The sequence below is a fragment of the Loxodonta africana genome, chromosome 1 (genome assembly GCF_030014295.1).
Source record: "Loxodonta africana isolate mLoxAfr1 chromosome 1, mLoxAfr1.hap2, whole genome shotgun sequence".
NCBI lineage: Eukaryota > Metazoa > Chordata > Mammalia > Proboscidea > Elephantidae > Loxodonta > Loxodonta africana.
This window is the reverse complement of record NC_087342.1, coordinates 58,737,236-58,751,947: the sequence shown is the minus strand read 5'-3', so window position 1 is coordinate 58,751,947 and position 14,712 is coordinate 58,737,236. Positions and strand designations below refer to the sequence as shown.

General features: G+C 43.8%; 1 protein-coding gene across 1 annotated transcript in view; it reads left to right on the top strand.

The window, feature by feature from the left end:
- The first annotated feature begins 721 nt into the window (after window positions 1–721).
- DTNBP1 (dystrobrevin binding protein 1) overlaps window positions 722–14,712 on the top strand; it is a 193,098-nt gene continuing 179,107 nt past the window's right edge. The window contains exon 1 of the mRNA XM_064280954.1: window positions 722–836. Coding sequence (XP_064137024.1) covers window positions 781–836 — 56 coding nt within the window. The 5' untranslated portion in view covers window positions 722–780. The remainder of the gene's footprint in view (window positions 837–14,712) is intronic.

Here is a 14,712-nt window from a genome sequence, read left to right as displayed (position 1 = left end):
GGCTTGCCTCAGGCAGGGGGTGATCAGCTGCATCGAGAGCCACCGAAAAGCCGAGAAATGGACGGCCTTGGCAACATGGAAGTCCCTGGTGACTTGACAAAGGCCATTTTCTTTATTATGGAAGGGACAAAAACCTGATGGAGTCGGTTAAAGAGAACACGGAAAGTAAAGGTGTCAAGGCAGTTTACTGTTATTGGCATTTTATTTTACTTAATGACTGCATTTATATTTCATTTAATTAAGGAACCAGACTAAGAAAGATTAACTATCTCATCCAAGGTCAAAGCCAGTAGGGCCAGATCTAGGATCCAGAGTTCAGGAATCGTTTCGTTCCAGGGAAGTATTATGAAAGAGGTTAATCGTACTCTTTCTCAAACAGTAAAAATCAACGCTTAATTCGGTGGAGCGTTCGACTTAGACATTCTTCCACGATGACACTTCCATTTTAAAGAGAAAAACGAAAAAGCCTGGCTTGGGGTAGACTAAGGCCGAAGGCGCCTCTCGCCGGGTCTCAAGCGCGAGCAACCCCACCTCCCCTTTCCGCAGCCCAGCCGGTGGCGCGCACTGCGGCTGCGCGGCCTTGGGCGCGCGACGGGGGCGGGGCGAAGAGCGCGTGAGCGAGGGCGGGAACGCGGAAGGGGCTGCGGCGCGGGGATGAGGCCCGGGCTGGGGGCGGGGCCGGCTGGGGTGCAAGGGGCGCGCGGCTGACAGGTGCGGGAAGGGGGCGGCGGCGCGGCGGCGCGAGGCCTCAGGGCAGGGGACGCGGCGGCGGCGGCAGCAATGCTGGAGACCCTGCGCGAGCGGCTGCTGAGCGTGCAGCAGGATTTCACCTCCGGGTGGGTATACGGTGGGGGACGAAGGGACCTGAGGGGGCCGGGCCGCCGACGGGGACGTCGCCTCCCTCTCCCCGCCGCCCGGCGGACCCTGGCCCAGTCCCGCCCCTCCTGTCTCCGCCCCGCGGAGGAAAGTAACGAACTTTCCGGCGGCAGTCCGGGGGCCGAAAGTAACTTGCGTCCCAGCAGGCGCGGTGTGGTTCGCGCCCGTAGGCCGGGAGGTTGTCGGGAGCGGAGCGCGCCGGGGTGCATCAGCCGGCCTAGGAGGGGAGCCACGTGAGCGGCGAGCGCGCCCCCTTCCGCCCCTGAGGGCGCGGCGACCCTGCGCCTCCTCTTCCGCCCCTTGGAGCTTTCCGACACCCCAGGAGCTGACTTCTTCGCCCCCGCCCCAGCACCCCTGGGGCTGAGCCCATCGCCCCTCCCGAGGCCAGAGGTGCGCCCAGTTCCGCATCCTTCCCTGGCCCTGACCGAGCCCCCCGCGTCCTGCCTCGGCGCTCACGCTGGGCTCGCTGGCGAACCCCTTGGCAAGGCTTGTCGCCTCTTCCGTTTTTGCTTTGTCTTCTGCCTCTGCCCTGAGCTTCACACTTCAGTGAAGAAACTTCTTGGGCAAAGAAAACGAGAGCTCTAGCAGTTCTCTGAAGACTTAGTGGGCGAGGAGCACAGGCCAGTGTGGTTCGCAAACTTTGCGGCACGTTAGAATCACCTGGGAGCCATTAGCAATCCTGAAGCCCAGGTAGCTCCCCGTACCAGTTAAGTGATGGAGCCAGGCCTTGGTAGTTGTAAAGATCACCAGGTGATTTCAGCGTGAAAGAATGTGTGGGAACCACAGGCACGGATTTTGTCTCTACTACTTAGCAAGTTACTCGACCTGTCTTGCCTGGGTTAACACAACTGTAAAAGGGTAATAATGAGAACTAATCTCATGGGTTATAGTAAGGATCAATGAGTTACTATATGGAATGCATGCAGTAATCACTATATAAGTCACTGTTATTACTCAGTGCTTAATTCATTTAACTTTTTCATTATTTTAGAAAAGGGGCCACATTTTTTTTAAAAGGATCTCTGTCACCTTTAGCTTACAAATGCTGTGAACATGAGGGCACCTCAACCGTACTGTGTTTTAAATTTCTAACGGAAAAGATATTAGTTAAACTTATAACATATGGGACAAAAAATGTGTGCTGTTATTGTGTGCTGTTGAGTGGATTCTGACTCATAGCAACCCCATATGACAGATGAAAACTGCCCCATAGGGTTTCCTAGTCTGAAATCTTTATCCAGAGCATATTGCCAGGTCTTCTTTCCCTCCGAGTGACTGGTGGGTTCCAGCCACTGACCTTTCAGTTAGCAGCGGAGGGCTTAACCATGGCTCCATCAGGGCTCCAGAAATGTCTATACTGTTCACCTTTTGGGGGCTGAGTAGTACCAAACTGGCAAGTACTTGGTACTTACCAACATGGAAAGCATTTTTGATCATTTTAGTTTGATGTTTTTAATGTTGTAGATGCTCTAGGACTCACTCTTTGCTGGGTATGTTTGCATTTTTCTCCTGCATGTTTAGGAAAAAAACAACTCTTTTTCAGAGTGTAAATTAATATATTGAAAAAAAAAGTTTTGGGATGATGCTGGAATGGTCCACATGTAGCATGAGAATGGCCATAGATAAACGTGTCTGGATACACGCTGCTGTCATTGCTTCTAGGAATTCCTTGATGACATAACAGTCCATCCTCCTGGAAGTTACGCTAACTCTCCGGGTCATATGGTTGCCTCAGAGCCCATTTATACTCCTTACCTTTGCTTACGAAGGTAACTTACCTAGGAATATAGTCTCTGAGCTGACTGCCTAGGCCCAGGTCACTTCGGGAGATCTGGGAAACCCTAAGTTAAGGGCTTAGTTAGGGCGAGAGCCGAGAGTACCTGCTCAGGACCCTTTGAAACTGACTTCTGAAGATGCCATAAATGGGCCACTTTGGGGTTAGACATCCTGAGAGGGCTTCATTCCGTTTAGGCCCCTTGTTGGCTTCCTCCTTGTATAGGCCACTGTTGCTGACAACTACTGGATGATTAGCGTATGCTATTAGCTTGTTTCCTGGCAAAGAAATAACTCATCTCCAAGGGATGTCTCTATACCAGCTGACTGGCAGCTCTAAACTCTGACGTTCATGTTTTTTTAGTCCTCAATTTCCTGCATGATTTTTACTGCAAAAAACCCCACTTAATCCAGTTTAGTGAACCCGGAGACCATCCTATTTTATGTGATTGCATGTTTTGGATTGCTGAGAAAAGCTGAAGTTAAACGCAGCTCACACGTGTCTATTGCATGCTAACGGAAAGGCTCCGAGGGGTTCAAAAATGAGAGGTAACAGGGTACCTGCCTTCTAAAACTGTCAAATTGGACATGGGGTTCCCTAGAACACTTGGTGGCAGTGCCTGTAGAAGCCAGAGCTTTCTAATTGTTTCTAAAACGATTAGAAACTAAGTGTTGGGGTTGCCCCAGGGAATGGATAAAAAGCCTCCTGCTTTCCAGAACTACTTAGGTGCGGCCGTTTGGTTTCTGTAGTCACCCAGGGCAGCATCCTCAGCTTCCTACTCGCTTTCAATTCCTGAAAACTCATGTAACTGGAATTTAAATGTAGGCAGATTTACTTTTTTTTAAGTAAAATTTTATCACTCTCACAAGCCAATGTCATGTTAACGATACAAGCATGTCTGCTGAGCATATTGAGCTTTTACATTCATTCAGACTTAGCAAAGCTGCAGTAGTGTGGAGATTGCTGGTGGTCCAGAGGGGACTCTAGGTTGTCCACAGACTGGTGGCCTTTTTCACAAATTTTTAAAGTAACAATTGAGTCAAAATTAAGAAAAGCCCAGGAATTCCATTGTTTTCTTTATGCCTTAAGTGGCTGGTTTAAAGAAAGGCAACAGGACTAAGGGGATTGGTGCTGGGCCTTACTCAGAGATCCTCTCGCCTAAATGAGGCCTCGACTACTAGCTGAAAGGTTGGAGGTTTGCACCCACCCAGTGACAGGCCTGGCCATCCATTTCAAAAGGTCAGAGCCTTGAAAACCCTATGGAGCAATTCTAACTGCACACATGGAGCCGCCATGAGTCACAATCGACTCAACAGTAACCACCAACTCAAAACCAGTGAGTCCTAATTTGATCTTAACTCGGAATTCTTGAAGCCTTTTGCAGGGTTCACATAGAACATCTTTTTTTTTTTTTAGAGATTGTCCTGAGTTCTGAGGAAGACTTTCAGACATGAAACACAGACTTCAAAGCCACTCTGGTCTTCAGTTTTTTTTCCCTTGTAAGCGGCTATGAGTAAAGGCCTCAGGATTGAAGTATTCAGGCATGCAAAACCTTTCAGGGAGCTAAAAATGAGATTTACTGAAAGTTTGGACCGTGTCACAGTCTGGAGTTTGCTGTTTGTAATGCTCTGGGTTCCTGTGGTTAGGGATAGAAATCTGTTGTTATTTCTCATCGCAACCAGACAGTGGATGTTTCCCCTTCAAAGCCAGCACTGCCACCCTTCTCTTCCCGTAGTATCCTCAGCGTGTCCTCTCCTCTCCTCTCCCCTCCCGTAGTATCAAAACCTGCTCGGAGGAGATGACCTAGTCTCATTTACAGTGTGGAAAATGCTGAGGCTTTGCCTGAGATCCAGGATTACTCACCCTTTTAATTAGCAAAAAAAACCCCAATGGCCTACTCAATTTAATAAATATTTACTGAGTTGCTAGTGTCAGACACTAGGTTAGGCACGAAATGCCCTTTATCATAGAGACTTTTTTTCGTTTAAAAAAAAAAAAAGGTTTAGGAAGCCCGTATGCTCAGTTTTGCCTTGTTTTTATTAAGCAGTGCTTGTCCCTGGGTGGTGCAATTGGTTAAGCCTCAGACTACAAACCGAAAGGTTGTGCAGTTTGAACCCACCTCGGAAGAAAGGCCTGGTGATCCGCTTCCAATCCGTCTTGAAAACCCTAGGGAGCAGTTCTACTCTGATACACATGAGGTCACCATGAGTCAGAAATGACACCTTGACAACAGTTTCTTAATACAGATATTGGGCTAGGTCCTGGGGCTACCAAATTGAAACAGCTTCTGCCTTCTGGATGTTCTAGACTAGGGGTGTTGTAAAGCAAAGCTGAAAGACCTGTGTGTTAAAGGTACAAGTGATGTGATCCGTGAGCCCAGGTGGGAGATCATTAATTGTGACACATTTACAGAAAGCTTCAAAGAGGAGTTGGCTTCTAACCCTGGGCCTTGAAGGATTAGACAAAGAGAAAGTATTGTGCAAGGGCATTTCAGAGATAGAAACAGTCATGTGAGATGAAGCCAGAAGGGAAGTTTAGTGCCTGCGAATAGAGGGTCCAGAATGCTTTGCCAAATTTATTTATCAAATATTTATTGTGGGCTTGTTTTACACCTCTTTTCGGTGCCAGGGAACAAACCAGACAGCAAGTAATATTCCCAGTCTCCTGAGCTCCATTCTAGTGGCAGCAGGCAAAATATCTGGGAGGTCATAAGTTCTGTGGCTAAAAATAAAGTAAGTTGGGGGGAGGGGTGGGGTGACTGCTATTTTATATAGGGTGGCCCTGACTTCTTTTTAGGTTGACAGAATCTTTTGCAGGTCTTTGTTAATGGGAGAATTATGAGCCTACCTGTATTTCTGGAAAAAATAACTTGGGAGGCAGTGTGATGGAAGGATTAGAGATGGTAGACTATTAGGAGGCTATAAGTATGCCACGGCAGTGCTGGTAGAAATTCAAAGGAGGGAATGGAGGCAGCAGTCATTGATGGGATTTGGCAACCGTGGGATAACCCACCCAAACCGAACCCACTGACTCATAGCCACACTATAGGACAGAGTAGAACTGCCCCATAGAGTTTCCACAGCACACCTGGTGGATTCCAACTGCTGACCTTTCAGTTAGCAGCCGTCGCACTTAACCACTACGCCACCAGGGTTTCCAACAGTGGGATAAAAAAAAAAAAAAACCAAAACAGTGGGATAGGGGAAGCAAAAAGGCTGAAAAATCAAGCAGGTTAAGTTTGGAATATCTTAGATAAATGCAGCCTTTCCAACAGAAGAGAATGTAAAAATAGCCTGGAGCAAAAAGGGGCAGTTCAGGTGAGTTTGTTTGGAGGTAGCAGCTTGATGATCCAAGAAGCAGCTGGAAACTTAAGAAGCACTCCTGAGAGAGGTCAGAACTGAAACACAGTGTATTTGGCGTTAATTAGAAGAGCTAGTCTAAATTGCTCTCTGCTTTCTTGAGTCAGGCAGCTTTTGTCTGAGTCTCTCAGGCTTCAGAGCTTGGAGAGTGTACGCACTTTTCAGCGTGGCTGACATTTTGTCACCTTTCCTGTCTCCTGTTTTAAGAAAAGAAAAATTGAGAAACACTCGTGAAAGTATAACAGATTAGATTTATATTAGTAAATAGAATTTAAAGTTAGGGTAATGGAGACATGATTTTTAAATCGGTTAGAACAGCATGAAACTGGTGACCCTTAATGACAAAATATGTGAATTGATACATTTTTGTGGTGGTTTGAAGCCATCATTCTCACCTTGCACAATGGCTGGTGAGGTAGATGAGTAGGAAAGTGAGGTACAAATAAATGAAGTGACATCAAGGCCACCTCATAAGGTTGTCAGCTAGAGAAAACAGGCCTTCATCCAATCTTTGTAGTTGTCCACAGGCCACTCTGTATCTGCTTTCTAAACTTTTTATCTAAGTTAATTTTGCTAATCACCTCCATTTCTTAGTAAGATGCCTCCATCTTAGTATTTTCTACAAAGCTTGGAGAAATAAATGTGCTGATGTCAAACTAAGGCAAGCCTTTGCCACAATCTAAAAATAAATTATTGAATCGTTGTGATGAATTTGAGGTTTAGTGCTTTGGACTCCGAAGTGTGTATTAGTCATCGATTATAAAAAATAATTCCGGTGGCTCACGGAAGTCTGAATCTTAGTGTACTCACACAGCAGCTGTATGTCTTCTGGGGGTGTAGAAATGAGGGTGGGAACCCTTTTACAGGAACTGGTGCATTGGAGAACCTCTGTTGTACTTCACCGTGGCCCAGTCAGGACATAGTCTCTTAACTTCGATTGAGGGTGATAATTATTATACCTTTCATTTGAATTAGCTTTGTGGCTTAAAGAATGCTGCTAAAGCCATATTTGTAATTTTATTTAATTCTTGTGGCGAATCTTTGAGTACACAAATGTTATTTTGCATTCAAGAAAACTGAGGTATTCCATCTAGATCAGTATTCCTCCCCCCCACCCCCGTGTGTCCTGATATTTTGGGACATTCAATAAACTTTATTAGTGGGTTATTTCTGGCAAAGGATCAGTGTGAGAAACTTAAGCGGAGTTATCCCAAAAGAAATAGAACCAATAGAATATATATATAAATATATCCATTGCTGTAGGTTCTGACTCAGAGCAACTCTGTAGAACAGAGTAGAACTGCCCCATTGGGTTTCCGAGGGCTGTAATCTTTACGGAAGCAGATTGCCACATCTTTCTCCTGCGGAGCCACTGGTGGTTTTGAACCGCTGACCTTTTGGTTAACAATCAAATGCTTTAACCACTGCACCACCAGGGCTCCTTTTATCTATCTATAGATATTACATATCTCCATATAGATGGAGAGAGAGGGGGAGAGAGACAGAGACCTATGTATCTGCATATATATGTAGGGAGAGAGATTGGTTGGCTAGTTGATTTTGAGAATTGGCTCACACAGTTATGGGGGCTGGTAAGTGTGAAATCGGAGGGCAGGTCAACAGGCTGGAGTTGATGCTGCAGTCTTGAGGCAGAGTTTCTTCTCTGGGAAACCTTTCAGCTTTAGCTTAAGGCCTTCACCTGATTCAACAAGGCCCACTACATTGTCCTTTATGTAAAGTCAACTGATTTCAGATGCTAACCACATCTGCAAAATACCTTCACAGCAACACCTAGATTAGTGTTTGATGAAATAAATGGGTACTGTAGCCTACCCAGGAGTCCCTGGGCGGTGCAAACTGTTAACTCATTTGGTTGCTAACTGGGAGATTGGTGGTTCAAGTTTACCTAGAGGTACCTCAAAAGAAAGGCCTGGCAACCTACATCCAAAAAATCAGCCATTGAAAACCCCAGTGGAGCACAGTTCTACTCTGGCACACATGGGGTCACCATGTGTCAGAATAGACTCGACAACAACTGTTTTTTTGATAGTCTGGCCAAGTTGACATATAAAACTATTAGTTACTTTCAATTGAATTCTGGGTTTTGAGGACATATTTCAGAAATAACTCTTTTATTCATTTATTTTGCTTGTTGTCTATATCTGACTTTATATTTTTTCTTAATATCTTTTTCTCTACCGAATTTTCTTGATTATATCCAACTTTTCGTACTTTATCTCCATCAGCTTCTGTTCTGAAGTTTGGCAGATTGAAGATTTATATGGAGAAGGTGTGGTGAGAGCAAAAGAATATCTAAAAAGACTGTTTTTGTTTAAAAAAATATTTTTTATTGTGCTTTAGATGAATCTTTACAGAACAAATTAGTTTCTAATTCAACAGTTTATACACAAATTCTTTTGTGACATTGGTTGCAATTCCCGTGATGTGTGAATACTCTACGCTTCCACACCCCAGTTCCCTGTTTCTATCCATCCATTTTTCCTGTCCCTTCCTGCCTTCTCATCATTGCTTTTGGGCAGGTGTTTCCCTTTTGGTTTTGACTGAACTAAGAAACACATTCCTCAAGTGTATTATTGTTTGTTTTATAGATCTGTTTAATCTTTGGCTGAAGGTTGAACTTTGAGAGTGGCTTTAAGTTCTTACTTGAAAGAGTGTATGGGGGCCCATAGTCTTGGGGGTTGTTCCAGTTTCTGTCAGACCAGTAAGTCTGGTTTTTTTTTTATTTTTTTATTTTTTGGTAAATTTGAATCTTGTTCTACATTTTTGTCCTGCTCTGTCGAGGACCCTCTGTTGTGATCCGTGTTGTGATCCCTGTCAGAGCAATTGGTAGTGGGGCACCATCTAGTTCTTCTGGGCTCAGGCTGGTAGAAAGAGGCTGTGGTTCATGTGGTCCATTAGTCCTTTGGACTGTTATTTCCTTTGTGTCTTTGGTTTTCTTCATTCTCCTTTGCTCTGGTTGGGATGGGATCAGTAGATATATCTTAGATGGCCAGTGGCAGGCTTTTAAGACTTCAGATGTTACTAACCAAAGTTGGATGTAGAACATTTTCTTTACAAACTTTGTTATGCCAGTTGACCTAGATGACCCCTGTGACCATGGTCCCCAGGCCTCAGCCTCAGTTATGTAATCTCAGGGTGTTTGGATGTGTCTGTGAAGTGCCTATGACTTTGCCTTGGTCAAGTTGTGCTGACTTCTCCTGTGTTGTGTACTCTTTCCCTTCACCAAAGTTAACACTTACCTACTATCTAGTTAGTGATTTCCCCTCCCCTCCCTCGTAACCCATCAAAGATTCTTTCTTTCTGTGTGTTAACCTTTTCTTGAATTTTTAAAATCGTGGTTGTCTTAGGCTGAGTTCTCTAGAGAAGCAAAACCAGTAAAGTGTGTGTGTGTATTACACATATATCGAGAGAGATTTATATAAGGAAATGGCTCATGTGGTTTTAGAGGCTGTATGTCTCAAGTCCATGAGGTAGGAAAGAGGATTCTCCTGATTCATGTAGCTGCAGGGGCTGGTGAACCCAAGATCGGCAGGCCAGAGAGCAGTGTGGTTGCAGGCTGTGAAGATCAGTGAATCTCAATATCAGCAGGCAAGATCGCCAGTAAGCTGCTAGCCCAAGTCTGAAGAACTGGAGGCCAGATGAACTGGAGCCAGCTGCAGGACCTGGAACAAGCAAAAGCCCTGACAGGGCGAGCAGGAAGGAAGTAGGCAGAGGAGGGTGGGGAGAGGGAGGCCGCGGGGGAGAGGGAGGCCGCGGGAGCAGTGAGCTGCCACCGGCTCTGCCCCCTCCACCCGTAGAGGGGCATTTAGCAGATTCCATCATGCGAATGACCACGTATCAGATTTCAACAGGGAAGTGATCACAACATTATACAACTGCCAAAACACTGATAATCATGGCCCAACCGACTTGACACACGATCTTAGTCATCACAGTGGTCTCATACAATAGTTGTCCTTTTGTGATTGACTTTTTTTACTCAGCGTAATGCCTTCCAGATTCATCCATGTTGCGAGATATTTTTCAGATTCATTCATTCTTTATCGTTGGGTAGTATTCCATTGTGTCGTATGTATCACAATTTGTTTATCCATTCATCTGTTGATGAGCACTTAGGTTATTTCCTTTTTTTTTTTTTTTGCTATTGTGAGTGATGTTGCAATGAACATGGATGTGCATGTCTATTTGTGTAATGGCTCTTATTTCTTTATGTTATAGCCTTAGAAGTGGAATCACTGGATTGCGTGGTATTTCTGTTTCTAGCTTTTTAAGGATGCGCCAGATTGTTTTTCATAGTGGTTGGGCAATTTGCATTCCCAGTGCATAAGAGTTCCAGTCTCCATGTAACCTCTCTAACACTTGTTATTTTTTTTTTTTTGATCCAGTGATATTGGGGTAGGATGGTATCTCAGTATAGTTTTGATTTGCATTTCTCTGATGGCTAATGATTATGAGCATTTCTGCACGTGTCTGTCAGCCACCGGGATGCCTTCTTTGGTGAAGCGTCTTTTCATGTCCTTTGCCCATTCTTAATTGGATTATTTGTCTTTTTGTTGTTGAGGTGTTGAGGTATCTTGTAGATTTTAGAGTTTAGGCCTTTGTTGGGTATGTCATAGCCAAAAATTTTTTCCTATTCTGTAGGTTCTCTTTTTACTCTTTTGGTGAAGTCTTTTGATGAACATAACTGTCTAATTTTTAGGAGCTGCCAGTTATCTAGTTTATCTTCTGGTGCTTGTGCATTGTTAGTTATGGTTTGCATCCTATTTATGCCATATATTAGGGTCCCTAGCATTGTCCCTTTTTTTTTTCTTCCATAATCTTTACAGTTTTAGATTTTATATTTAGGTCTTGATAACATTTTGAATTAGTTTTTGTGTATGGTGTGAGGTATGGGTCCTGTTTCGTTTTTTTACGGCTGGTTATCCAGTTGTTTAAAAAGTTTTTTTTTTTTTTTTTTTTTTTTATGAAGGTTCAAACATACACAAAAATAGAACAACACAATGGACCCTATAATGGATTGAATTGTGTCCCCAAGCATTTGGGTCAACTTGTTAGGCCATGTGTGGTTGTCCTCCATTTTGTGATTTTCCTGTGTGTTACAAATTGTAATCTCTGCCCCTGGTTAAAAAAGATTAGGGTGGGATGTGACACTCTTGTTCAGGTCGCATCCCTGATCCAGTGTAAAGGGAGTTTCCCTGGGGTGTGGCCTGTACTACCTTTTATCTTACAAGAGATAAAAGGAAAAGGAAGCAAGCAGAGAGTTGGGGACCTTATACCACCAAGAAAGCAGCACCAGGAGCGGAGTGCGTCCTTTGGACCTGGGTCCCCTGCGCCTGAGAAGCTCTTCAACCAGGAGAAGATTGATGACAAGGAGCCTTCCTCCATAGCCAACAGAGAAAGCCGTCCCCTAGAGCTGATACCCTGAATTTGGACTTGTAACCTCTTTGTTAAAGCTATCTCCTTGTGGTATTTGCTATGGTAGCACTAGATGACTAAGACAGACCCTCATATATCCACTACTCAGATTAAACAATTGTCAGATATTGCCACATTTGCTTTGTCTCTCCTTTTATTTATAAAGACCAGACTTGCCATTATTTCTCTCATAATGTCAATTTGAATCTCTGAAAAGATACAGACATTGTATAATGTAATGACAATATCATATCTAACAAAATTAGCAATAATTCCTTGATATTACCAATTACCCAGTCCATAATCCAATTTCCCTGGTTATTAGGAATGCCTTTTTATAGTTGATTTGTTCAAATCAGGGCCAAATAAGTTCTACACGTTACATTTAGTCAAAGACCAATTTTTAAAACAGATAGTTGTTAAGGAGACACATGGGGAAACTCTTCCAACAATTTTATTTTCAGCTTTGTATAACATTCCTTTCCCTTTTATTCAAAACTAATTTTCTTTTCCTTTTTTGGAAGGGGATGGGAGATGGGGGGAGAACCACAAACTTCATATGTTATAATTGAGAAATTAAAAGTTTATTATAGAAATAAACATTCGAAATTCTAACCTAGAAATTTGCTAGATCGTATAATTAGAGTGGTTTAGAGAGGATCTTAGGTGCCATGGTGGCACAGTGGTTAAGTGCTTAGCTGCTAACCAAAAGGTCAGTGGTTTGAACCCACCAGCTGCACCATGGGAGAAAGATGTGCTAGTCTGCTTCCGAAAAGATTACAGCCTTGGAAATTCCCTGGCGCAGTTCTGTTCTGCCTTTTAGGGTTGCTATGAGTTGGAATTGACTGGGGGCTTAGAGAGGATCTTAGCAATTCCCTTTCTATATCCTTGTGACACCTAACCTCATGAAATTGTCCCGAATCACTAAAAATAATAGTAGAATCATTTCGAGTATGATACTCTGCTGTGTATGGTTATTCTAGGATAAACCTACCTGGAATGTCACAATTAAGTTCCTTGCTCCAATTTTGGAGTGGAGGTGATAGGGCATGGTTATCAAAATACATTTCTCTAGCTTTTGCTTAACCTTGGTTAAACCAAATTTACTAGTCTCCAAGATAAGTTTGGAAATTTATACTGTTTATGTGGGACAGGTTAAACTTTTTAATAAAATTTTCTAGATTCGTTTGAAGAGATGTATACAAACTAGTTTTGTATTAAAGGGATTGTTGAGTCTTTTGAACATTGTAGAGAAATTAACATCGGTGAATTTACCTTTTTTTCTTTGTGCTTTAAGTGAAAGTTTACAGTTCAGGTTAGTTTCTCATACAAAGATTTTTACACACATTGTTACGTGACCCTAGTTGCTTTCCCTGTAATGTGACAGCACACACCTCCTTTGCACCCCAGATTTCCCGTGTCCATTCAACCAGCTCTTGTCCCTTTTTACCTTCTCATTTCGCCTCTGGACGGGAGCTGCCCATTTAGTCTCATGTATCCACTTGAGCTAAGAAACACTCTCTTCATGAATATCATTTAATGTCTTATAGTCTAGTCAGTTCTTTGTCTAAAGAGTTGGCTTTGGGAATGGTTTTGGTTCTGGGCCAACAGAGTCCGGGGGCCATGTCTTCCAGGGTCCCGCCAGTCTCAGGCTGACCATAAAGTCTGGTATTTTACTAGAATTTGAGTTCTGCACCCCACTTTTCTCCTGCTCCATCAGGGACTCTCTGTTGTGTTCTCTGTCAGGGTGGTCGCTGGGCACCATCTAGTTCTGGTGTCAAGCTGATAGAGTCTCTGGTTTATGTGGCCCTTTCTGTCTTGAGCTCATATTTTCCTTGTGTCTTTGGTGTTCTTCATTCTCCTTTGTTCAGGTGGGTTAGGACCAGTTGATATATCTTAGATGGCTGCTTGCTAGCTTTTTTTTTTTTTATAATAACTTTTATTAAGCTTCAAGTGAACGTTTACAAATCTAATCAGTCTGTCACATATAAGTTTACATACATCTCACTCCCTACTCCCACTTACTCTCCCCGTCTTGAGTCAGCCCTTTCAGTCTCTCCTTTCTTGACAATTTTGCCGGCTTCCCTCTCTCTCTATCCTCCCATCCCCCCTCCAGACAAGAGTTGCCAACACAATCTCAAGTGTCCACCTGATATAATTAGCTCACTCTTCATCAGCATCTCTCTCCCACCCGCTGACCAGTCCCTTTCATTTCTGATGAGTTGTCTTCGGGGATGGTTCCTGTCCTGTGTCAACTGAAGGTCTGGGGAGCATGGCCGCCGGGATTCCTCCAGTCTCAGTCAGACCATTAAGTTTGGTCTTCTTATGAGAATTTGGTGTCTGCATCCCACTGATCTCCTGCTCCCTCAGGGGTCCTCTGCTGAGCTCCCTGTCAGGGCAGTCATCAGTTGTGGCCGGGCACCAACTAGTTCTTCTGGTCTCAGGATGATGTAGGTCTCTGGTTCATGCGGCCCTTTCTGTCTCTTGGGCTCTTAGTTGTCATGTGGGCTTGGTGTTCTTCATTTTTCTTTGCTCCAGGTGGGTTGAGACCAATTGCTGCATCTTAGATGGCTGCTTGTTAGCATTTAAGACCCCAGACGCCACATTTCAAAGTGGGATGCAGAATGATTTCATAATAGAATTATTTTGCCAATTGACTTAGAAGTCCCCGCAAACCATGCTCCCCAGACCCCCGCGCTTGCTCCGCTGACCTTTGAAGCATTCATTTTATCCCGGAAACTTCTTTGCTTTTGGTCCAGTCCAATTGAGCTGACCTTCCATGTATTGAGTGTTGTCTTTCCCTTCACCTAAAGCAGTTCTTATCTACTGATTAATCAATAAAAAAACCCTCTCCCACCCTCCCTCCCTCCCCCCCTCGTAACCACAAAAGTATGTGTTCTTCTCAGGTTTACTGTTTCTCAAGATCTTATAATAGTGGTCTTATACAATATTTGTCCTTTTGCCTCTGACTAATTTCGCTCAGCATAATGCCTTCCAGGTTCCTCCATGTTATGAAATGTTTCAGAGACTCGTCACTGTTCTTTATCGATGCGTAGTATTCCATTGTGTGAATATACCACAATTTATTTAACCATTCATCCGTTGATGGACACCTTGGTTGCTTCCAACTTTTTGCTATTGTAAACAGAGCTGCAATAAACATGGGTGTGCATATATCTGTTTGTATGAAGGCTCTTGTATCTCTAGGGTATATTCCTAGGAGTGGGATTTCTGGGTTGTATGGTAGTTCTATTTCTAACTGTTTAA